Raw genomic sequence first — 26,751 nt, 5'->3', positions numbered from 1 at the left:
ATACAGCTGCAAAACATCATCTATATTTAGAAGCCTACACAACAGTAGGAAAACCACGCCAACAGTTTCAAGCAGTGTAACCATATGAAAGGGAAAAGAGATCTTTGCCCATTAAACACCACACACAACTGTGCTGAAGAGAAAAAATTTATTGGTCCTTCAGATTTCCAATGATTGCTTGTATTAGATTCAGCAAATTCATTCAAATATTACATACAAAGGGTATCTTTCTGTCATTTGCAATGTTAGAGCTAGCTTAACATTCAGTGGAAATGTAAGGAATAAAAGCAACAAGATAATCTTCAAATTATTAGTAAAGTACATGATTTTTTTTTTCCTATTTCAGCAAAACACTTGCAAAGAACTGGGTTCTGTGCTCATACCCATCTTCCATGAAGATGACTCTTGCATATCACAGAAGGCACTTGAAATTCCTGGAGGTTGGGGCATCAGAAGGAGGAGGGATCAGCTATCACTTGGATAACAATATGCTCATTTTTAGTAAGTGCAATACTGGTATAAATTCGAAGAGCCAGAAAGCATTAGGATATAAAAACTTAGCTAGCCATGCTAACTAAAGGGCTGCAAAGCTGGAGTACAAGGAATCTTTCGTGTCACTGTCACCATTACTCATCATTTCCACCACAGAGGAGCAGGAGTGCTTTCCTGTAGTCCCCAGACGTATCTTTCTGTTAATATAACAAACCAGTCACCATGAGTCACAGCCACAGAAATGTGAAGAAAAGCAACAGACAAGGACAACTCCAACAGATTATGCATTTGTCCCACCCACAGGAAATCTACTTGGATGACTCTCCACTCAGGAATGACGCAAGGAAATGCTCTGTCTCTTATGTTAGAGCTAAATTTACACAGACTTTCAGAAACACAAAAAAAAAAAAAAAGCTCTGAAAGCTTTACTAGAACTGAGCTACTCATTACATATTAGAATGCATTCTCCTGCAAGTCAGAAAGTCCAAAGGAGAAGCCCAAAGCAGCATCAACAACCTTTAAATGTGCAAAGTGCACCCAACATCACTTAGAAAGGTCCCAGCCCTGCTCCCTGAAAAAAATTGGAAGCTCTTGCTATGAATTCCACAGGACAGCTGTATGGGCCCGACTGACAGTGTCAAAAGCAACTCCACCCAGCCTAATTAAGAGAGCATAATGTCAAGAACGGTAACAGAAAATCATAAAAACCAGTGCTTGAAAATAAAACAAAATACCCAAAAAAAATTCATAGAAAAAAAAGCATTTTGGCTTCAACCTTGCAGCAACAGCTGGCTCTGGATTTCTTGCTGCTTCTTTCCCTTCCTGCTTCTTTCCATCCACTCAAAGGAGATTATGATTCAGACTAATTCCACAGTGAAATGCTTTACACTCTGAAATGGTGCAAAAGGTTCCACTCCGCAATCCAAGATTTAAACTTCAGTCTCACAATAATACAAACTCCCAACCCCAATATCATTTCTCCGGAGCCAGCACCCTCCCTGAAGCACTGAAAACCAGAAGGAACCCAGACAAGAAAAAGGAAACGAAGCTAAAAATGGTGTATGAGTAATTGCAATTTCAGAAAACCACATCTGCTCTCCACATAAACACTGGAAAGAAACATTTAGCTTTTCACAGGAAGTGCCCCCCACTTAAGTGACACACTGTGTACTTCACAAAACTGCAGACCAACCACCACTGCTCTCAGAGTGCACTGTGTTGTCCAGTTCTACTCACACCCACCCCTCCTATAAAAATAATGACATCTAAATCTCCTGTTTTCCCTGACAATAGAAAAGTAATTTTACCTGAATCATTTGATACAATGATTTTGCAAAATTCTTTCTGAATTCTTGTCTAATATCCCACAGATCAATTTCACTTCTTGAAACCATGACTCTGATCAGGGTATCGTCATCAGTGCCAGCCCCCTAAAAGAGAAAATTTTAAATAATATTAAAATGTGAGCTTGTTCTGGACAGATGCTGTAACAGAACAGCAAACCACCAGGGTGCAACATAAAAGCTCCAACTGCAACAACTGGTGTCTCCAAACACTCCTGCATTACATTTCTACTCCAAAGCAGAGGATAGCTGGGACAGTATCACAAGACACTCACGCTGCAATGTGGAGAGCAGAGGACCAACCGTGCAAGGTGCTCTAATTCTTGGACTTCTATAAAGTGCCGTATGGTTAAGCCTCTTATTTCATGTTTCATTTCACAGGCTTCAACTGTGAATGCCCATATAAATTTAAAATAATCCAGTTCCAAGATTACACAGTAGTATATATAGCTGGCCGCCACAATCAGAGTCACATGCAAATCACCCTTTCAACAGAGTCTGAGGCTGCAGAATCACAGTCCATTCTGGAATCAGGTATATAAATCCTAACAATGACTAATACAAAGCATGTAACATTGTACAGCAAGACACAGGCAGAACAACTCATTTCACAAATCATCCAGCTGTTCATTACGAAGGCAAACTCCATAAACCTTTTCCAACCACACAAACATGCTCCACTCTTTCATTCAGCTTTATTGCTTTAAATATTTTAAGTTCCTGTGCTGGCAGGTCATGCCAGACTAACACCCTGACCCCTCCAGCTCAGACAAGTCAGACTCCACACAAGCTGAAGCAATACAAATTTTCATAGGCTGACCTGCTAATGCACCTCAAGGAAGGACTTGGCAGAGCCCCCACGATCATCTTCAGCCTAACGTCCAGGGTCACTCAATCCTTCGACTGGGCGAAATATTCTTGGATTACATCTAACAATGCCCTAAAGCTGCTCAAAAGTTATGCCGTGAGTCCAGTGGTTTCTGAGTAGGATTTGACATTAGAATCCAGTAAAAGCAAGGCTCTGCCCCACCTAATTACAAAAGCAAACTCTGCTAATTGTAGAAATCTGCCATGCCAAACTGATAAATTAAGAAGTACAAACTCTTCTGCCAAAGTAATAGGTGCTGAAGACCTTTCTTATCTGATGTGCTTAATTATTTTTCTTTATATTGAAAAAAAAAAACCAACTGGGGGATCTCACCAGCAGACGTTAATCAGGCCCCTCATAATAGAAGTGTACAAGAATCTAAAACCTACAGGAAAAGATTTTCTACTGCACTTTTAAAAAAATAAAAATTAATAAGTAGATAAATAAAAAGAAAGTAATCCTCTTTGTACAGCTCAGCATACTGGTATAATATTTTGTATTTACCACCTGAACCCTATTTTGCATTGGTATCTACTATAAAAGCAGTAAAGCAGCTTTTAAAAATTAAGCTATCTTAATCTCTTTTCACTAATTCTCATGGTGACACCGCATCAACACAGCCATCTCGTGACAAACATACTTCAGTGCTCTTCAGCAAGGGGAAGGGAAGAATTCTTCAGGGAAGCTGATAACTTGCTCAAAAACAATGGACTACCTACCTCAGGCTTAATTAATATTAGCCCCTGTGAGTTAAAAGTACAGTTTTCCCCGCTTGTCTCTTCCCATCCAAGAGAAGGCAAAACCAACAGAAACAGCTGTGCTGCTGATGGGTTTCCCCTGCAGAATCTTTGGTAGCTGTTTAAACCTCTGCCCGGTTTCTGAGTTTCTTTTCCTTCACAAAATGGGATGGATGGTCATCAAACATGTTTCAAAGCTAACCACATGTTCAGTGTGTAAATACTCATCTCCAAAACAAAGAGCACTAAATTTGCACAATCTACAGTTCAGGTTCTGGGCATCATTACTTCCTCAGTACATCCACCCCCTAAAGACACCGTAGCCTTTATCTAGTTTGAAGTGCCCAGTGGAACTAGCCAGACATTTTCCAATGTAACAAGCTCAAGTCCAAAAACAGTTGATGAGACTGATGTTTCCTGTAGAAGATTTACAGTCTGACAAACTTAGGATGAACTCAAAGAAAAGGTTATGAATCATTTGTATCCTCTCACAGACCTGCATTCCCCAAACCTTTCACAGATGCTTAGTGATACAGTATACTATTGGCAGGTACAGTGGAAGATGAAATGAAGAACAAGCGAAAGGGAGAGGAATTGGAACTGGAGGAGATGGAAAGTGACGTATGGAAAACATGTGCATACCTTCATGGAATAATACAGAGTCTCAGCAAAATAGGCAGGCACGCTTCGGATGCATTTCACTGAAAAAAAGGCAAAGGATTAAAGAACTGATCGTTATTCAATACAGGACAATCTTTCACTGTCAAGACAAGATGTGTATTACTGGATCATTCTCTCCAGTGTGGACAATCAAGCATACAGCTGTAAGCTAGTCTGTTCCTCTGCTAAAACTCTTTGGGTTCTAGAAGTAAGAATGCACCATCTATTTCCAATAGGAAAGACACTTTGCTAGTCAAATTCTAATTCCCAGTTACACATCTCCGACGACACTGTCCTAAATGAGACACTGGGAATACAAAGGCAGAGTTTTGTCTCACTTTCTGACAGAGGTGCACATGACTGAACAGAATACAGTTCACCACTACCTCCTGGCCCACTTCCCCCCTGCCCTCCCATTCCATTAAAGGAAGAATAAAGGCTTTTCTCTAAATAACAAAAAGAGATCCCAGGTGATTAACTTTAAAAAGTTTTCATGCCACTTCCTGTAACAACTGCAATTTAAGGAGGCCTGGGAGTAAATGAAGGCGGCCATTTCTATATCTATTAAGACTTAATTACCAACTGCCAAAAGCAGCTTCTCCAAATCACCAGAGGTTTCACGATCAATGGTCTCTTCAATTTGAAAGCCGGAAATAGTCATGTATTTGTCAAACACTGCAAAACAGAAAGTGGGTTTAGTCACCTGTATAGCCAGCACTTCTCCCAGTATCCTCCTCAGTACAGGTTAATGCCACCTGTCACTCATTATCCACAATTAAAATGCTATCATCCACTCATTCTTCCCTCTGGCCTGTTCTAAATACCTATTTCCTACCAGACTGCTACTATACAACACATTTCTGCACCTGGGGAGGAAAAACCCTGTGCTCCAGCACATGCTGGGGGTCAACCAGCTGGAAAGGAGCTGTGCAGAAAAGGAGCTGGGAGTCCTGGTGGGCCCAGGTTGCGCATGGGGCAGCAGTGCACCCTTGCGAAGAAGGGCAATGGTACCCTGGGCTACGTGAGGATGAGTGTTGCCAGCAGGTGGAGGGAGGTGATCCTTATCTATCTACTCAGCACTGGTGAGGCCACACCTGGAGTGCGGGGTCCACTTCTGAGCTCCCCAGTACAAGAGTAATGTGGAGCAACTGAAGTGAGTCCAGTGAAGGGCCACTAAGATGACTAAGGGACTGAAGGACCTCTCCTATAAGGAAAGGCTGAGAGAGCTCAAGGGGCTCAAGAAGGCGTCTCATCAATACATACAAATATGTGAAGGGAGGGTGTAGAAAAGATGGACCCAGGCTCTTTTCAGTGGTGCCTAGTGTCAGGGCAAGTGGCAATGGCCACAGGGGGCTCTGTCTGAACAGGAAAAGCACTTTTTTCCTGTATGGGTGACACAGTACTGGCACAGGTTGCCCAGGGAAGTTGTAGTCCTTGGAGATGCACAAAAGCCATCTGGACATGGTCGTGGGCAGCCTGCTCTAGGTAGCCCTGCTCAAACAGGGTTGGACAAGATGACCTCCAGAGGCCCCTTCCAACCTCAACCACTCTGTGACACATCCAATGAAAGTGTGCAGGGATAAGAGGAAAAGGGAAAGAAGAGAAGTTGTAGGAAGTAACAAGCATTTTTCCCATGGTGAAGCTATCATTTATCCTGAATTTAAGGTCTTGTCTACACTGGGTTACTATGTCAAACTCACTTCACACAAACTGGCCTACTGGCAATCTGTTCAGGTCTGTCTTCATGAACATCCATAAGACCCCAGTTTTCTATGAAATCTTACACTTCTGCCATGCTAAGTAAATGTTCAATGTATCAAACCAAACTTTAGGATTACTGTAACGTAAATAAAGGCAAAAAACTAAACAGTAAAATCCTTTGAAAATCCAAATGAATCCAAATATTCAAAAGGAAAACAAAAAGATCAGAGTACCAAAGCAAAACTTACTGATCATTACTCCCAACGGCCTAAACAGCTTGGTAAAATACACTTATGAACAGTTAAGATGCAGGGGAAAAATTAATGCCTCTTTATTAACAGCTAGTAAAGTATGCACCTATAAAAGGGTAGATCTTTTCAGGGCTGGATCTCCATCAGATTATGATGACTCGTGACAGACACTCAGCATCACTTCTATTGCCATAACCTCTTATCAAAAGGGAGAAAAAATAACAAAAATAAGCATCTAGAAAGAAACACGGCAGCTGTCCCACAGATCTATTGCAGGAGATCACCACTGCTAGGGGGGAACTGAATTACAGGAAACAAAATTAAATGTATTATTAGACAGAGGGAAGATTAATGATTTCTGGGCTTGACAAGTGCAGTACCAGAAACAACTTTTATACCATTTCTACCACCAGCTGGATAATATTGAGACTTCAGGCAAAAGTTTTCAAGCACACAGGAGCCATACACTACCTACCCTTCCTTAAATGGGAAACACTTCGGGTTCCCAAGATGGTGATGAACTTTTCTTCATCTGTTCCCCATTTCAGCTCCCCAGCTCTAAACAAAACCTGTTTTAAATTCAAGAGGTCAAAACAGCAGCATTTGTTATGTGTCCACACACCCTGTTGAAAAGCTCTATTTGTCTCACTCTAAGGAGCATGAAACTTACTAACAAGCTATAGCTGGACAGAAAAAAACAAAATAAAATTGGCAAGTACTGAACTGATCTTACATAGAAATAAAAGGTTAAATTCTGAAAACGACTGCGAAAGCATTTACAAGAGTAATACTGTTTAAGGCCCTCAAATTGACTAGGTGCATAGTTCCTTCCAAAAGCCTGAAGTTTTCTGAAATATGGTAATACAAGGGATCAAATCTAGTCCAAACACTGCTTCTTCTACTTTCTTTCCCCCTGCCCTTCCCCTTTTTCAAATCAGACCAGCAAAACTTTATTAAATGGCGACTCATACCAATGGGAGAACCATGCTAACTTCACTCAGGAGGAAGTTTTCCAGAAAGGAAGGGAAGTTCTGTTTAGAAGCTCTGATTCGTGGGCTGCTAAATTCTTAGTTATATGAAAACCAGATCTTAATCATTTAAAGTACATTAATTGCTCTTCAGGCAAGTCTTTCTTCAATGGAGACAATGACTGGCCCATTAGTAGCGTTTAGGAAAGTAAAGCAGTTCTAGAAGTTGGAATAAGCAACAGGAGGGGGCGAAAGAGAAAGAAAAAAATAATTCAGGAAATAGAATTAGTTTTTTCCTGACACTCGGAAAGTTTTCTACAAATCACATGCTGAACACCAGGAGAAAGGTTTGTACATATCGTAGTATATAGTACTTTTTCTCCCTCCTCAGTGAGCAGAGGATAAGCAAACCGGTTACCGCTTATATTCAGGCAATCAAGTATTCATTTAAAAAATCCCCACAAACAAATCTGCTGCATAGCAACACTGTTAGCCATCTATCTGTCCATACTGCAAAACCCGAATGGGATGTTATAAATTTCTGTTTATGTTAGTCCCATAACCCTATTCAAAACACATTTGTGACTGCTGCATGCTCTTCTTAATATTAATGGTACAGAGTACAAAGGGTGGAGTAAAGAAAAAAGAGCTATTAAGGCATTGCATGGATCTTTAGTTCAAATAATACATGCTGTTCTTCAAATGAATACCAGCACTCTCCACTCAGTAGCGAATGTGAAGTCTCAGCACATCACTTAGTAACACCAGAAATGCATTTCTTTAGAGATGTTGCAAACGGTATTTTATGTGAGCTCTAAATTTTTACCTGCCTTGCTGCTGTGCAATACCCAAAAATGTACATCAATTGCATAATGTTAAAAAGTGATATTCAAAAAATCTCTTCAAAAGGTCTCTTTCAGGCATTCTCAGAAAAGTCTTGCAAGTTCCCTGAATACTCATACTGTCTTGTAGTATGGAATGCCCATTCTCCAAGTGCTTTGAATTAGTGTTTAGTAATCAACAGACAAAAAAAATTAAAAATCACCACTGAGCAAAAAGGTTGCCTTCTAATGTATCAAATGCTTCCCAGAATATCACATTAGTCGAGAATGTTTTTGGCTTCCAAATCTGTCTCACATTTGCACAGTCACATACCTCAATTCTGACCATCTGTACCTGGCAACAGTAATTACAAAATTCTCTGAATCTGTTCCAGCTATGTTAGCTGTTGAACGTAAAGGTATCAATAAAGAGAAATGTGACAGAAAACCCCAATGTACATAAACCACAGAAACCACTCAGAAAACCAGGACTTTTTCAGCATTTAGGTATGGTGCCTCCTAAATTTAGATGCTCATTTAAACTCAATTAAAGAGGCCAAAAGAAATCTACCTACCAAGGCCTGTGGTTCATGGGTGTCCTTAATTACATAAGCCCAACTAAAAGCAAGACTGCCACAATTTTATGGAACAATCTAGTTCATGATTGAAACATTCCCCTCATTTTCAAGCTCCAATTTCCACAGGGTTCATTTTAATAGCAGGAGAACAATGCTTTCTGAATTTACAGAACAAAGGATAGGCCTGTGCCAGGAAAATTCATTTTGCCAGTCTGCTATAAGGAGAATGTTTTATTGATCTGGCATTCTGCTTTTCCTCCTTGTCACCTTGAACAATCCATGTATTTTCTTTCATCTCAATTGACAATTTATCAGAGGAAACTGCCTAGCCCAGAGTTATCTGAAATAACCAAGAAGAAACATGCATTAAACATGTTATGTAATCAATTCGCTAAAATATTGACCATCTCTACAACTAAGAAAGACAATAGTATCCAGCAAGAGACTGCATCAAGGATACCAATTAACTGCTGGTATTCCCCTTCCTGTCTAGAGCAAAAGTTTAGTTATCAGTGACAACGTCACCACCAATACTTACAAAGGGCAATATGTGAGGTCCCAGAAATTATTTAGAGGCAATTCTTACACTGTCATCTGGTTACAGGAAACCAGAACATTTCATATATTTTCTCTTTTTAGTATTTCACCCTCTATGGAAGCATCTCTCACTGAATACCATTAACATTTCACTATGATACATATATGACCCATGATATGTAAGGACTGAATTCAGAGAGAAGTTCAAGTCAGATATTAAGGAACAAACCATTAACACCACTGAGTTTTCCAGAAGCGGGTGTCTCAGCACACCACAAAGCCTCAGCAATCATCACTCTCTCCTTCAGTGATCTAATCGCTGTTCCATTCAGGCACCTTGCTAAGTAATAAACAAAGACAGACATGCTTTACACTGAAACCTGAAAGTGCCCAAAATCTTGATCCTAACGTTTCATGTTCTGACACTTCTTTTTTCCAGAATGTATAAAAGAAGAAACACAGAGAACCTTAAAAATTTCTCTCACACATTTGAATTCTAGCTGTATACTCTCTTTGCAAGATAACTTGTGGAAACACCCCAAAACTCAAATCATTCACCCACCTGTGCATCCTGCTCAACAAGACCCTCATCAACTCTGCCATCAGGATCTCTGTTTGCCTAAAGAGAATTTTTAAAAGTTGTTAAACTGAAGAATCAAAAGTTGAATCAAAAAACAACTTACCTGTTATATTGAGCCTATAGAGTTACTGCAAGAAGTCAAGCCCTAATGCATCTTCTCCAAAATAACCTTATTTTTCCCTTCTGCTTGCACATGTCTTTATTAAATACATGTTCTTTCCTATTGCCTTCAAAACCCCACACAGCAGGCATTCTGCTATACCCCTGAGCATCACAGTTGTTCTTCAATTCAGTGCTGTGGAAATGACCCATTAGCAGCTCAAGACTGATCCTGCAAGTCAGGGGAAGTGATTCCATTTCAGCATCAATCCTGTCTATCACCAGGTCTATCTAGAATCCTAGCTCAGAAAGCAGAAAGCGACAAGTGTACATCAGACAGGAAAACAGATGTGAAAAATCATACACACATGCCTGCACACAGAGACACTGACCTGCAACAGGACCACCAGCAGTCTCTGAAAATAGCCTGATGTTTCTCCTGTGATCTTATCCTCCAAGTTGGCCTCATATTCTGCAAAAGAGCAATACCCATTCACCACCTTACAGACTTCCTCACTATTTTGAGGAGAAAGCAATGAAAAGCCAAAAGTTAATTTGACTCACGGCTTGTAGAATCATTTATCAGACACAGCTTTAACAACTAGGACATACTGTGCTTTCACTTACAACCTAAAATTATTGTAAGAGAGGTGAAAAGGTAGCATCTCACACCTAGTATCAGGAGCAGATCACTCAAAATTTTTTTAAAATACAAAGTGATATGCATAGATTCAGCTCTTCAAAGAACTAAAGAGCATACAGATCAGGAGTTATGCTAAAATATAACAGTCTCACAACTGTACAACAATTGCAAGCCCAGAAAACTCTAGGACTAATAAATTTTGCCCTTGGAGACTCAAGTTTTGTCTCAAACTTTATTGAGACTTGAGAATTTCTGGTATGGCAGGAATCTGCTCAGAGGTAAAGGAAATGTGTTGAATTAAACACTGCCTTAAAAAAAACAACCCCACAATCGCAGAGCAAAAGCACATACTCCCTATGGACAGCCAAAAAGCTGCACCTGCTTTAGCACAAATGCATCTGAACAGAATGCTAAACAAAAGGCAAAAAATTACTTCTCATTTTCTGTGATACCAGTTTTCTAGTTTTCCATTACTAAAAAACCCCTTTCAGTTAAAGGGATGAAAATGACCGGTGAAGGGAAGAAATGCATTTGAAAGAATTCTAACTATAAAACACAAAACACCTTAACCTGCAGTCATAGCCCCGAAACAAAAAATATCTTAGTTGATAATCCAAACTGTAGTTTTTCTTTCACTATGAAGTTTTGCAACACAGCAGAACAAAATCGCACTTATGGACACACCCATCAGTTCACATAGACCTTATCTGAACAATGAGCTATAATCATGTAAGAGAACTGGATGTAGACCCTAGAATTTTATTTTATACTGAACTTTACCTTGCAGATAAACCTGTTTAATACTCTGCACTTCCGCAGGTGTTCTGGAGGCAAGAATTTCAGTCAACACTTTCTCATTGGTTCCTGCTCCCTGCAGGGGTGCAAGTATAAATCAGTTGATGGACTAACAAAAAGAAAACAAAAGAGTTCCCTTTGACAATCAAAAACAAGCATCAGCTTATCACTTGGACCAAATAAAGAGAAATTTTCTTCTTCTTTCTGGTATGTTGAGGGGTGGGTGGGTAGGGTGCGCATTTGAAAGCATGTCTTCCAACTCTAAGTTAATTGCTTTCAAAACTAACACAACATTTAATGAAGGCTCACTGCTGCTGGATCAGATGAGCCTTTCCATGTTCAAGCACACCCAGATATGCCTCAGTTCTTCACTCTTACAGTCATCGACATCAGGGTAAGTGAATGACTAGAGTAACAGTTTCCATTTTAGCTCTAGTTCATATACTGTCTTTCATCAACTAGTGCACAAATAAACACAGAGCCACCCACCAATGATCTTTACCCTTCTATGAACTGTGCTGTGTTAAACCCACCCTTTCTTCCACTGCAAACAAACGCATTTTACAACAGAATTGCTAACCCGGATAATTTAAGATGCTACACTCCAATTACAGCAGGCACAACAGGCACTCTTTGCTTTTACAAGGATAAAATTTACAAAAGCCAAGTCAGTATCTTGTTGCCACAAGTCTGAGTCTACTTTGCCTGTAAAAATAAGCCATTGCTCTTTACACTTCCCAAGAAGTCATTTCACAAAAGGAACACTGTAATACTGCACATTTTTTGCTTCAGCATGTTACTTACAACCCTTCCTGCAAGGAAAATCCCAATACCACCTGCATACAAAGATATCCAGTTGCATACAAGGATATTCAAAATACGAGTCTGCCAGGTTACATGTAATTGTTTTTAAAATACAGGTTGTTTCAAGAACATGTTTACTGCATAAGTGAGGCAGGCTCAGTTATATTAGTTCTAATCTAGAGCAGCAGCAGTGAAAATTTATAGGACAATCTTCAGCACAGACTTAATGCTCTTAGCTGAGTTGTTATCTTGAACAGAAGACTCTGTTATCGCATCTTCTTAACTGGTGATACACACCTTAACTGAACTGCAGCCAGTATTGACAACTTTTCCTGTGCAGACACATTCTCTGAAATCCTGTGAGCTTGTGTTTAACATCATTCTTTGTAAGTGACAAGAACAAAACCACTCTTGTTTCACTATCTCTATTTTCCCTCCTACACCCATCTGTTCTGTCATTTCCCTGTCAGTCTTTGACTCCTGAGTCAACAAGAGGAGTTTGGGAATACATTTTTTTCCTTTTAGTCAACAAGGCCTTTATCAATTTCTTTGTCAAGTGCCATGTCCCCTTCCTCCACTGCATATAAAGAGATTACAGAAAATTTCCAGGATTAAAGTTTCTGTTGTCAGAGATACTATTTGCTGGGTCATGGGTTCACAAGCACTAGCTTGCACAGTTACCTACATATTAACCAGTTGGTCATCAAGGACCTTGGCAGTTTACATGTAAGTGTCGCCCAGCCAAGCACTACCTGACACTAGTCAAGTTCAATGTCCTCTACTTTAATCAACAGGTTCTGTCAATAATCCAGGGACATGTAAGTCCAGAATTTCCACACACTGATGATATCAGACAAGTGTGACAGAGGGGCAGGGGAAAAAAAAGGACTAATGGAAGAAAACACACTAAAATATCTACACATACAGACTGTAAATTTTTTACCTGGCCTTCCCAGAAAGGCACTGGATGCATTCAGCTAAAGAGAAATGTTATAAAGGTAACACTGCAGGGCTATCAACTCTTCCTTCTGCATTATTGCAGAATTTCCCTTGTGATACTGTATTATACAACAACTTTAATGAAATGCTTTGAACTAATTTGCAGCCTAGGCATAGAGCTATATAGCTATTAAACCTAGGCTGCTCACAGCACAAAAATCTAGTGTCTGCTGGACTGCAGCAGCAAAACGAATGTAAAAACAACATGTACATTTACCCGTATTTAAATCAGAAGGAGTAAGTCATATGCTATATAGATTTTAATCTGCATCTACAGTAACACTGTTCTCTTAAGATTACATAGTTTCTAATAAAAATAATTTCAAATAAAACATTATACAGACTACATTTCTAAACTACCTGTAACGAGTTATCAGGATGAATAAGAAACCAGGCAAAACCATGGTATTAGCAATAATAGCTGGTGTTCGCATAACATTCCTAATTTTTTTTAAAAAGGCTACTTCTATTAGCATTCCTCTTACCAGCCAGGAGATCACTCCTAAAAAACAAGAAAGCAACAAACATTTCATATAATGTATTTATTTCCTTCCCTCACTCCTCTTACCTTGATGGCATGCTTCAGTGCATGAGCATCAAAAATATACGTTGGTCTCATCAAAGATACCATCAATGTTTCAAATTTGCCGGTAAGTTCTGATTTCAGGTCATCTACAAGATCCTAATGCAGAATAAACAGTGCTGTAATCAACAAAGACTACCCATTTTAAACGGATGCATGTGCATCTGCAAGTTAGAAGACTCTGAAGACAGCAAGGGGTGCAAGGGCTCTTTTTTAATAGGTACCTGAACTGAAACAAATGTAGCCAAATCAGGCACAAGGATACATGGGCATTTGGAGAACCAGAAACATACTGATTTTTTTTTCCAATACAGAAATTCTTCAAACCCTAGTTGTTCACTGAACTTGTTATTTGAAACAAAGGTTACCCAGCCAGAACATTAAAGGATCCAACAATGCTGGAGGAAAGAAACAAGCTGCCTCTGCTTTGAACTCACTCATGGCTTTATCTACCAATATATCTGGTTTTGTTCTCTCATGCTGTATTAGGCTGCTTTATTTCTGTCACGTTTTCTAGCTTTAGAAAATTCTTTTCCTGCTATCACCTTACTTTGCAGACCTTGCATCAAAATAGTTGATAACTCCTCCCATACTGAGAATGAGATCAGTATTAGAAATATATTAACAGGAAACTATAGGAGCTTTTGCACAAAACCCCACCTCAGACATACTGGACCAAAAGAGGGGAAAAGGAAGTAACTTCCTTGTGCTGACCTAAAGGGAATATTCTAACTTAGTCAGCAATTAAGGATATGGCAGGATGGGGGAGAAGGGGAGACAGAAGGAAAATGAGATTTTCTTCAAAGGACCCGTTTACAGGGAACATGATGCATATGCCTCGCAGTTTTAAGTAATCATTACAAGCCACACTCAGCTCATTTCCAAAGGTATTTTTCTTCTCACCCTGCCAAATAAGGTTTTAAAAGCAGATGCAATTTCTTGACGCTGAGCATTGTTTCTGCTGGTAAGGATCTTCAGAACAGTTTCTTCATCAGTCCCTGAAGTTAAAAAGAACAAAGAGTTACAAACACACTCTAAAAAACCAAATAGCAGTGGCACAAACCCAAAAGGCAGCAAAAGATGCTTTGAAAATAACAGTCTACTGACAAACAGCAGAAGCATTTAAATAACAAATGTCACCATACCCCAAGCTGAGCCACCAGGTTTGGTGTTCTGCTGTTGCAAAAATATGACTGGAGGACATACATGTTTGTTCTCCATCAGTGCTCTGTTCCAGGCACTGCTCCCAGCTTCCCAAGCATCAGCTGGAACATTTAGTCGGAGTCTGTATTCTACATAGGAGTCTTGCCTTTGGGATCACTAAGGCATTTGCTCTAGACTAAACAATCCACTGACTCGCAGCAAAACTCAATCCAGTAATGCAAAACACCCCAGAGCACAGAAGTGCTGAGCTACTACCCATTTTATATACAACAGTCTGCAAGGTAGCCCTCACAGCACAGCGTCTTACTAGCCCTAGTGAATTTGCCAATAGGCCGAGGTGTATCACATTCATGCTTCCCCCTGCAGGCAGCTTCAAAGCAAGTAGCACATTAGGATTTGTTCTCACAGGGAAGTTTTGGGGCAGAAAGCTACAGTGTGAGTTTACAGACCACTTGTTAAGTCTACATTCATGCTGTGTGCTTGTATTCTTTGTTCACACTGTCACATGCTTCTGCACTTCCAGACTGAGGGGACTGTTGCACATCTTCCAAGCACAGAGCTTCTACTACACCATCATAATTCTCCATAGCTGTTGCCTGTAAATCCAGTCTAGCTTGCTGTGCAATAAAACTCTGTGCAGAGAACCCTGTGGAGTATCAATTCTTAATGGGGAATGGGCAAACCACGTTCTTTTTTTCCTTATGCTAACTTAAACATCTTTGAGAGAAGCGCAGTCAAAACTAGGGCATGCCCAGACCCGAGCAGTCCTGGGGTTGTCATTCCATGGCATGTAGACACATGCCCGACCCTCATGTGCTAATATAAAAAAAAAGCTCTGAAAGGATATTTTCAAAGGAGTGAGAGCCCTTCCCTTTTCATAAAATATATTACTCTTACCCATTCCTTTCATGGCCTTACGAAGAGCTTCTGCATCAGCTCTGGCATCAAAAGGAGAGAAGGCTGTCACGGTGCCTCTCGTGTACTAGAGGGGGGAAAAAGGGGTGGGGGGAAAGGGAAGGAGCCATGAAATAGAAGATAGCATCTTCCGTTCTCCATACATGAGCTCAGACTAATTTTGAATCCACAATCCAAAAGATGATCACATTTTTTTTGCCATTGCCTGACTAAATAGCAGTCTGTGGGTATTTAAACACAGCTCATTCAAAAGGTACTACTATGGTTTTACTCAGCAGTACACCAGCTAAGTTCAGGTATATTCACATAATGGTGGTTTGCAGGATTGGTATTTCCAACACTGGAGCCTGAACGCTAGAAAAGGACTAAGAAATTACCACTTGTAAAAGTAATTTGGAAAACTAATTACACAAATCACGTATGCTAGAAAAGCTGCACAAAGATCCAAGACTTTTGGAAATGACAACTTCCTCTCCTCAAGAAAAAACCGCTGGAGCTCTCAACCTGTATTCACATTGACTTTCTCCATCACGTTATAAAGGAGACCTACTGAACTCTGCAATGGCTTTCAATTTTTCATCGTGTTTCTTTTGACATAAGCAACTTTTTACTCGAGTAATTCAGCTACTTTCTCACAGTAGTTCACAGCTAAAAATAAAAACAGTTCAAACATAAGGATAAATATCAGCCCATCCAAACACAAAAATAATTCCACTAGGTTTCCACGGAACATGGCTCTTCAGGGACTTTTTCTTTGGGCCTAACACAAAAGGATATTCATCACCCTTATGGAAAAATCTTGCCTTTATTTAAATATGACTGTTCAAGAACCTGTAACTGGATAGCACAGGAGTTAAGTTAGAAACTATAAAAGTTGAGCAATGGCCAAAAGGGGAAACAGCTGGGTTTTGTGAATAGGGAGGTTTTTCTAACAGCTGAAGAAGGGAAGTTTCTCAAAAGCATTGCGGTACAAAAGCAGTAATTGGTACAGGCAGGGCATTTTTCCACTCTCCAGAAAGAGCATGAGAGGACACCTACTGAGACTGGCACCAGATTACTTCACAGACAGCACAGCCATCTGGCCTCTGTGATACAGCCTCTCCCTCAAGTTAGCAATTTCAGCCACACAGTGCTTTGGTTTCAAGTCAACGTACTCATCCAAAAAGAGAGAAAAGAGCAGGTGAGCACTAACCAGAAACTGCCGCGAAGCACTGCTGCCTCTCAGGCCACCTGCATGTTACTGCCATCAGAGACTCTCTACCCCTCCCCATGACAGAAACAGTAATGATTAGGCTTACCTCCACGGTATTTCAGCAAACCAGAACACAAAGTATCACGGTGTTTAATAGCAACAACAAACTTCTTTCTGGTAGATGCTTTCCAGTATCCAGCGTACTTCAGACACATGGCAATTCCCCTGAAGCATTCTGCTTTTCTCATTACAAGAAAGTTTCCAGGCAGTATTTCAAATTTAGGCACAGCAACATGTACTTATTGCCATTTTCCCAGCTAATTCTAAAGGCTATCATGAAAAAATCTCAAGGATTTGGGACTCAGTTTTAAAAACTGGATTTAACTTGGTTAAACAGTTCAGTTAAAGACTGAAAAGCCTTTGTACTCCTCCTCCCTTATTACCATGCCCATCAGCATGGGGTAATTTAAAAGTGTGTTTCCTGCTGTTTTGTATCATATCATCTTAACATAACTAATATTATAGAACTACCACAATTCTCCTTTGTAAATTACCAATGGTCAACAGGTCTCAAGAGGAAATAGTGATTGATCTTTAAGTTAAAAGTATTCCTTTGCTTATCTTATTATAAGCAAGTGGAATTCCCCTTCACAATTCCTAAGTCTTGTGAAAACGGGCCAACATTCCTCTCTGGCTGTTTTAGACAACATGTGTGAAGACTAAATGCTAGATTAAATCTATCTCTGCATCATCCTTCTCATTTTTGTTAAGTAAGAAGAATCCTTCCATAACTCTCTTTTCCAAAGCACAGTGTGGAAAGCCTTCATACATACTAAGGTCCACATACAGTTCCTGAAAATCCTCCAGTGCAGCTGTAGTCTGAGTTTTCTTGATGTGAGCACCATTTGCATTCCAGGCATTCCCTTCTGATTGCACAGTATTTACTGGATTTTGGCTACTGACCTGCCACAATCACCCTCAATCAGTACCTGAGCTGCACCTAGCTGCAAACCAGAAGTATTGCTGTGGTTCTGCCATCCAGCATAACAAAAATCCACGTTACCTGCAGCTATAACTGCAGAATCTCCAGCTACATCTGCTGCCCTTGATACTATACACTGGTGCAAATAGAGCACAACCACAGCAGGAACAAGCTTTGTATAAGACAAGCTCGGATACAGCTTTGTGGGCCCAAGTCCGACCTACAGTCTAACTGCCTGAAGAAGCCACGTATGGGTAGATGTGACATTGACAATAGTCGGTCCATTACTGGGAAAGCGTCAAGGCATTCCTAACTTTCACATCAGAAACCTACTCACCTAGCTTTTGAGAGCGCTGCAGCAGGGCCCAGCAGTCAGGCTCTGGCAGGAAATACTCAGACTCGCCATGTTTAACAACCACAAATCCATCTAAGACACCTCACTGTCCAGAAGGACCCTTATTAACTATTCCAGTCTCAATTTCTCATTTACAAAATCAATGGACAATGGCAGAAAGCTCTGCAGTGGCAACAAACTAGACCCCAGAGGGAAGAGCTGTCTCCTCCCTCCTTCCCAAACATGGCACTTTTTGGCCAAAGAGGGGGCAAGCATCTATTCTAAACTACCATCACTGCTTCAACCACTGAGGTCAACTTCCTGTCATGGAGAATCTGCAACAGGAGCTACAAACCAGACATTTCTAACAAAATAAAACATCCACACAGTCTCTGACAAAAGCCAGACACTCATTTACCAGACAACTCAGCTACAGTTTCAACATTAAGTAGTTTAAACTTTATCAAAATGAACTGGTCCTTGCAGGTGGATCACAACATCACAACTAAAGCCACCCTGACCTAATATGAGAAATGGTGAACTGAAAAACAACTATTTAAAGCTTATTTACAAACTTTGTAACTTTTTATAGAGGTAAATAAATTATCTTACTTTTAGTATCTCTAAGAATGTTCCTTGCCATTTATGCAAACAGATACACAATACCACTACAGCCTCATAGGTTTTTGTTTTGATTAGTAAACGTCCCACCCAGTAGAACCCAAAGCACATCAATGGCAAGAACTTGAATAGGCTTTGATACAAATCCTTTTGTAATCTGGAGTGATCCCTTTCTAAATCGCAACACCCAACACTGGGCAGTAAAATACAAAGAGAAGCACAACATGCAAGACCTCAACAGAAAGAATACCTCAAGACTGTAATATCCAAAACCTACCCACCTTCTTTCCTTTCTCCATTCCCCAATACACTGCCTGTTGTTAAGCAATCGTGTACTGCAAGCACAATTTGTGATCATACACTAGAAATAAACACCAGCTCCCATTTTCTCCAGACACCTACCAATGAGACTAACGAAGCCCCCAGATACACAATATTAGCGTGAAGAGGAAAGGCAGCGGGAAAAAAAAAAAAAAAAAAAAAGAAAGAAAATTAAAAAAAAAAGAAAATAAGAAGAAAAAAAAAGACTTCAAAGCAAGAGATGATCTTGCTTTAGAATTTATACCCCTCCAAATGAGGAAATACACATTGTCTGTTTTTGTTTATTCTGCTCTAGTAAATGTTTTCAGGAGAATATGATAGTCTCATCAGGTAAGACGTTTCTAACCAGCACCTCAGAGCTACATAAACTTCTCCCAAGAGACAACTTGGCTTCACAATTTGAAGTCATGTGGCCACATATCCTGGCAACAGCATTATCTCTAAGATCAACAATAGCCACTTAACGAGGTTCCTTTTAGGTTCCCCCCCCCTTCCCGAAAAGAACACAAAAGATTTCCCACCCACAAGATCCCATGTTTAGCCATTGTTAATACAAAGCATTATCAGCAAACTAAAGACCATACTTGAACCTTGAACCGATTCAGACTTCCCAGCTTCCCTGGTCCATACACACTCACTGCAAGTTCTCACCCATCAGATTTCCCACAGGTGATGAGCTACTCCCTTTCAGTAGCATCTCATCAATTTGCCACTGGAAAGCCCAGTGTCCAGTGTAGAGAAGGTAGTATGTGATTTTATTTTTTATTTATATTTAAAGCAACTGTCTGTTCACAAGATGGCACAGGAAAACTGTGGAGCGGTAAGAATGGAAATGGAGAATGTTTTCCAACACACAGGGTTGAGGAACAGAGAAGGTATGCTATTTTCAGAAGACAGAAGAGAGCCCAGAAGGTCACATGCTGGAATAAATCAAAGACAGCCTTAAGATTTCCTACAGAAGAACAGCCATCTTGCAGATAAAGCACAACACAGTGTTCACTGGTAAACTGAAAGCCTTTACAAATGGCTATTGAAGACTACACAGAGGTCCCAGTTTAAACTGTGCTTTAAAACTAACATCATGCAAGGTAGATGTAAACATTTCATTACATTCGTACCAATATTTCAAGGGCAGTAGGATGCAAATTACATTGTGGATGGATGAACATAGACGCAGAGCTGACACAAATGCACAACTATAATGATGCCTCTCTAAGTCTGGTAATGCTTCAGATGTCCACTTCAATTGAAGTGGTAAACCCTGGTCAGCAGATTATATTCACATCTGGCCCACTAAATCTGAACTCCTGACAAAAAACTGAATTACACAACATCTGTGTTGAACTCTGAGTCAGTACACCACAGAAATACCAAAGATTGGGGGGGGGGGGGGGGGAGAGAGAGAGAAGGGCAAACAGCAGCAATGTAGGAACTAATGCAGGGACATTTGCAAAAACACTCAAAGAACCTGTCCTCACAACTAAGCACAAGAAAGCCCAAGAGCTGCTTAGGACCCGATTCTGAAAAGTGTTCATACTTTGGAATGCGACACAGAACCCTCTGAAGCGCTACTGTAGCTGGTGATAACAATTTCTGTGCTCCAAGTCACACATGCACATTGGCAGAACAGGAACTCCTGATATGGCACACAAGCAGCCACACCTTCACCAGCAGCAAGCAACCCTTTCCAGGCAGTTTACAAATGGATACACAAAATATTCCTAACCTCACATTCAGGGAAAAATTTGGGAGTAGCAGACCAAACCAGATCAGTCCACAGCATGCAAGCAGCAAATATTCTCGTTGGTTTCTTTCCAGATTTCCAAATTAGCAAACACGGGGTAGCATTTCCAAGGCAGCCTAGGTGTTCACTGAGCAGGAAAAGATCATGCCATGTGCATCTACGCAGTAACAAAGACCACTACACATACAGATGTCTGAGAAAAGGCAGCTTGTTAGGACAGCAACGCTTCTCCAAAGAAAGCAGATAAACACGGGCATGGAGAGACCAGCCTGCACCGTGCATTTTAACATGCAGTAGTTTTCCCACAAAATGAATGAACCTTTTTGTCCTGGACATGGAACACACAAAAATCCTCAGGTCTTGGGGGGGGGGGGGGGGGGAATAAAAAAAATCTTCCCATAACTGAACAAGAACAAATACTTCAATGACCAAGACTCCAACGATAGCTTACCTTCTTCAAAGGATTTATTCTTCAGTTATGCACCTACACTTAGACTTCAGTAGACTGTGCTATGCAGCCTTTGTGAACTTGGAACCTTTGGCTGTACATATAACTAGCTATTGTCAATTGACACTCAACATTTCGTGACTGACAGACATTTTCATTTCTTATCATTACTTCATGGTGCTTTTTGATTTTCATAAAGTGAACTACAGCCTACAAAGCTTTAACACTCCCAATCTTTCATGGCTGCATAATCGCACAGGCAAAGAGCACTACCGAAGTGGAAAGCAGCCCTCTGAACGTGGAGGACAAGGCCTACCTAGTACAAGACCTCCTCGTTCCAGTGACTGCCACCTACCACCATCCACAGTTACAGTTAGTAACCCTGCCCAACCTCAGGCAATAGAAAATTCTACTACATTACGACAAGAGTAACTCATTTGCACTAGCGAAGAATGAAATACTCCCTTTACAAAGATCAAGAATTAAAGTTTGTGTCTCTGAGGAAAACAGAATTGCAAATTTCCATGCTTTTATTAAGAAGTTACCCACAAGCCTATAAGCAATGCTATATATACTGTAATAAAAGGCTGTCCAAGTAGATCTGTCTTGTTAGATGCCCTGCACTAGCATGGGTAGGGACCCCTGTTTTCCTAAGATGCATCCTGCAAACCAGGCCTGATACTTAAAGAAAGAAAAATCCCCTTTGCCCCTCAAAAAAACCCAAAACAACAAAAAAAAAACAAAAAAAACCCACACACCACAAAAAAACCACCAAAACTTCAAGGATTTAGTGGAATAATATTTTTTTTTTTATGCAGTACACTTTCTTCCTTTTAAAACTAAATCCAGACAGAATATGAGTAAATATTTACAGGAGTGTTAAAACACCACTAACCATTCCACTCATCAAGTTAAAATGAGACTACTACAACATTAGTGTGCAATTACCCCGACTTTTGTGAAGGTACTCATACAACTTGATGGCTTTCACTTCCTACAGCAGTACAAAACCCATAAATATGCCATTAAACTCTCATTTTACTTTTCAGAGCACAGGCATTTGATGCAACTATAGAAACAATCACCAGAGTCCACCCCGTTTTCCAAGCCTTCATCCAGGCTCAAACCACAGCGACTCAAGGGCTGCAAAGCAAAAAAAAAAAAAAAAAAAAAAAAAAAAAAGACCAAAGTACTGCACAATAGCTGCAGGGTTTCCAGAAAAATTCAAGTTAGACACAGATCAGCCCACGGGGCAGAGCCACAGCAGTGGGGTTTTTTTTTACTCCTTCCACCTCCAGTGGAAGGAGCCTCCACCCAGGCACAATATAAACACAAGAGACCGAAAACTTGGCCAAATTAGTGGAAACTAGTAGCAGAAAGAGAGAAAAAAAAAAAAAAAAAAGTTGTGCCTGACATGCGCCTCACATGATGAGCTACCCTGTCCCCTCCGCCCCTGCCCAGCGGGCTGCTTTAAGGGAGACCGAAAACAAATCTGGGGACAGACGGGACGAGGGTGTCCCGGGCCGGGCCGCGCTCACCTTCGCCATCCCTGGGGTCCGCCGGGCCGGGGCCGAGTCCGAGTCTGAATCCGAACCTGCAATGAGAGATACGCCAGTGAGCGCCCGCCCGGCCCCCCCCCCTCACTCCCCGCCGCGGGCCAGCGCCTTACCGCCTGCCGCTCCGCCGCGCCCGGGGCTGCCCGCAGCACTGAGCAGGGCGGGAGCTGCGCCGCTCGCCTCACCAGGGGCCGTGCCGGGCCAGCCCCACCCCGCTCTGGGCTGGGGAGGGCGGGCCCCGGACCCGCTGTGCTGCGCGGCCCCCGCGGCCTGGGGCGCTGCCCGGCTGGCCCGGGCGAGCAGGGGTAGCCGTCCTGCGGCCGCTGCGCCCCCGGCGCCGCTGTGCCGCGCAAGGGTGCAGTTAGGGCTCTGCTCCTTAGCAATAACCCCTTCAAAAGGAAACTTGCATTTGCAAAGAGAAGGCCTCCACCAGGTGCTCCAGCCCCCTCCTGAGGAAGTCTGTATAAAAATCCGTTCCTGTTAACCTGAAGAGGGTCCCCCTGTTACTGAAGGTCAAGTCTGCCCTGACCTCTAAAGCAGGCCTAGGTTAGCTTCAGAGTAAGCTGGCTCTGCAAAACAAGCTCCATGCTGGCATGGAACGTATGGGGTGTAGCTCTAGGCCTTCCATACGGTAAACGTTTGGGGTGATGACACCCTGCATCCCAACACCTCACAGCAGGGCATCCCACTGCCCCAGGTACAGAGAGGCTGTGCGCTGTCTGGGAGAGCAGCGAGGACACAGTCTGCACGGCCTTGTCATCTACAGCTGAGGACGTGCTCCCTCACCCATACAAATGCAGCCCAGCTGTGTGTTAGATGAAGCAGGAAAAGAGACCGCAACACAAATGGAATTCAGTGTCTTTGCCAAAATAAGATATGAACATAATCTCGCCACGTGAGCATTTTAACATGTAATGGTCATTTCTGTCTTCAAGTCTGTTGTGTTTACCTCAGGAAAAAACCAAAGAAATGCAGATCGTGATGTAAATTTAAATATTAGTCCATCATTTCTTGTTGTCCCAGGAGTGCACATAAAGTTCAGCAAAAACATGAGATCCACCCAGCTGGCTTCCTTTGCAGGACCGAGGATCAAATGGCTTGCTAAAAAGGCCTGATTTACTTATTAAAGTCTAATTTGAACCTAATCCATTGCAGTGGCGTGCCACATATGCTGAAAAATGCACAAAGGGAATAGCGAGCTGCTCATAATACGCAGGTGGAAATGCACATATGGATTACACCTAGAATAACAATATTTAAGAAAACATTTTGGGTTATGAAATGTTTTTTAAAATAGTGGTTGATGTTCAAATGTGTTGCTTTTGGTTTAAGCAGAACCTCACTTACACACATATGCCTCTTTCTGCAAAAGTAAGTCTTTTTCTCCTTACACATTATATCCAGAGCAGATACAGGCCATGCTGCAATCATGTTTCAAGCTTTACTATCTACAAAGTGCACACATGCACACACAAAGAAATGCAGTGGGATTTAAATCTGCCCTCTGTAACACACTCCAAAATTCCGTCCATCAGACTGAGGCACATAAACACAGCAGTAACTGCGTGTCAAGCACCAAATGACATGGGTGTAAGCACAGCTAAATGGAATTCAAACCTTAGCAACTCAAATCTGTGATAAGGAAAAGTTATTGGGTAACGTGAAAGTTAAAAAAAGGCTCTATCAGTATCATGTGAACAATTAATAGGTGTCTAGAAACCAATAAAGCTGTAGACGTCTTCACTTTGAAATATGTTAATAGAATCTACTGCAGCAAAATCATACACAAAGATTGGTATAAAAATGTAACTATTAAATTTCACAAATAAACTCTTGAATAATTTGGAAAAAGGTGTATATTTGTCTAACAAGGTATTTAAGTTCACTTGTAACCACCTGGAATGCAACTGCACTGCCTCAGAAAGGCAGCAGTCCTCCAGCCTCCCCTCCTCTCCACTGCAGACCCGCGCAGCTGCCAGCCCTGCAATGTGTGCTTTGAATCCTTGCCTTCCTATAGTGTTGAGTCTAGTTTAAACCAGGCAATGTGACATACAATTTCCGCTAGCATCATGAAAATGGTGCTAGCATGTCACCTGTATAACAGCACGTTAAGAGGCAGGGGGGGAAAGGCTTGTTTACTCCACACCTCTTCTCAAACATGCTCACTTACGAGGATGGATTTTTCTGTATTATAGCATTTTTGTCTCCTATGTCTTATTTAGTGTCCCTGCTAATTTATAGCAACTCTCACATTTAAGGAAATTATCAAGCAGGTGACTAATTCCATTTTTACCTTTAGACTTTGTGTTGGAGGTTGTGGATTTGGAATCAAATTTACACATGCCTTTTGTTCTGCAGTAAGTGCCTCTGTGTACACTTTGCTTTTCATTTCCAACAGAGGAACTCTATCTTTTTCATTTCAAGGCACTTGAAATGGATTTTCACTCTTCTGCCTCTGACTAGCTTACACACAATAGTTAATTATTCTGATTTATGTGCACAGTGTTACCCTCAGCCACATAAGAGGTGATGTTCAGTCAATCCAAGGTAACCTCTGGATTTCTAATCAATGAAGGACAAAGAAAAGAACCTTGGGTGTGAGAACACAGAATATCTTCCTTCTCTGCTGGGGGTCTGAAATACATGATCCAAGATGAACTGCAATGGTAGGAAAAGGCTAAACGGAGACAAGAATGATCTTCTTGCCAACAGATGAAGTAAGGAGTAAAATCTAATCAATCTAAACTGTCATGATTATGTGGCTAAGCAAGAAAATATTTGCATAACTTCATGAAATAAAGAGGCCAGGAGGTGTGGGGGGAAACGTTAGAGTAAAACCACGTGAAAGATTTGCCAGTCCATTTGGCAAAAGCAGATGCTTTAAAAAAAAAATATCTCCTGATCATAGAATTCAGCCTTGGCAACAATTTGAATGCAAAGGGAAGAGGCAGAAATAGCTATATCAGCAAATCTAGAATGAAGACATGAGCATAAACTGGAGGGCAATGCAAATTGTACAGACTGCCTTCAGTGGAAACAGTTCAAGTTAGGCTAAAACTGTTACAGATGGCAACTCATAAGCACCAGATGCAGGACCTTCATGGTCACCACAGGCAAGTAATTAACCTGACAGCAGCTTTAGTGTTCAATAGTGCTCACCCACAAGCCAAAAATAGGCCTTCTGGATTTAGTATAATTCTTTTTCTCTCTCTCTTTTTTTTTTCTTTTTTTTTTTTTTTTGTAAATGAAGCCAAATTTTCATACAAGGAAAAAAGCCACATTAGGCAAAAGCCATCTTTTCCCCTTCCAAGGCCCTCCCAGCTCTTTGCCTCTTCAAACACTAGCAGAATCATACCAGGATGTAAGTCTGCTTCTCAGTGCTGCTGCTGGCACAGTGCACTTCCAAACCTTCCTTAACAAGGAGCTGCAAGCACCTGGAACAATAAAAAGCAATATAAGACAATGAGAAACAGATTGGCAGTGCCTTGATGATGTATTTAGCACTGGCACACACTGCAACTTTGCAAGCAGGGCTCTGCCAGTTCCCAACTCGCTCAAAGGCACAGGTCTTGTCCATACAGAGTGAAATTCTGGGGTTGGTCTCCATGTCACACTTTCAAAGGGAAACAAAATGCTGAAATATCACACTGAGGGTGAATGTGCCTTGATTAAGCAACCAGAAGGTATTCAGCAGCCAGAAAGCCAAAGTCACCTCAGAAGTACAGGTTACATTAGCCACCTTGCATTTTCTCAGAAGGCAAAGCTATTAGGGACACACTCCAGGGTCAGGTTTTTTGTTCTGGAGATACATTGGCTGGTGTTGCTATGTCACAGCTTGCCGCTTCTCTGACCTAAGCTCTTGAAAATGGATTTTTAAAATGACACATTAATCCAAAACTGAGTCATGACAAAAAGATGAGATGATTAATCTGCATCAGGGCTTGCTCACTATGCGTTTCTGTTCCTCCCTAGGAGGTGAGGACTGGGAGACACATGGCTAGCCTGAACTAGCTTT

The 26,751-nt window shown here is 41.2% G+C and overlaps 1 protein-coding gene across 1 annotated transcript; it reads right to left on the bottom strand.

Moving 5' to 3' along the window:
• Positions 1-134: 134 nt before the first annotated feature.
• On the bottom strand, positions 135-22,956 carry ANXA5 (annexin A5). Its single transcript, XM_005433771.4, has 13 exons — positions 22,850-22,956; positions 22,719-22,774; positions 15,521-15,605; positions 14,363-14,457; positions 13,445-13,558; positions 11,059-11,149; positions 10,028-10,107; positions 9,519-9,575; positions 6,528-6,621; positions 4,680-4,775; positions 4,083-4,141; positions 1,800-1,922; positions 135-689 (listed from the first exon to the last, which is right to left on the bottom strand). Exons 2-13 carry the CDS (start codon positions 22,725-22,727, stop codon positions 627-629), a joined length of 966 nt encoding a protein of 321 aa, XP_005433828.1. The 5' UTR covers positions 22,728-22,774; positions 22,850-22,956; the 3' UTR covers positions 135-626.
• Between the last annotated feature and the right edge of the window lie 3,795 nt (positions 22,957-26,751).

Source organism: Falco cherrug, chromosome 1, assembly GCF_023634085.1.
Source record: "Falco cherrug isolate bFalChe1 chromosome 1, bFalChe1.pri, whole genome shotgun sequence".
NCBI classification, from domain to species: Eukaryota; Metazoa; Chordata; class Aves; order Falconiformes; family Falconidae; genus Falco; species Falco cherrug.
This window is presented reverse-complemented; position numbering and strand designations above follow the sequence as displayed.

Coding starts and splice junctions, on each gene's coding strand:
- ANXA5 (XM_005433771.4), bottom strand. Junction 14,458..15,520: donor TAAGGCCATGAAAGGAATGG/GTAAGAGTAATA, acceptor TTTTAACTTCAG/GGACTGATGAAGAAACTGTT. Junction 13,559..14,362: donor TTAAAACCTTATTTGGCAGG/GTGAGAAGAAAA, acceptor ATTCTGCATTAG/GATCTTGTAGATGACCTGAA.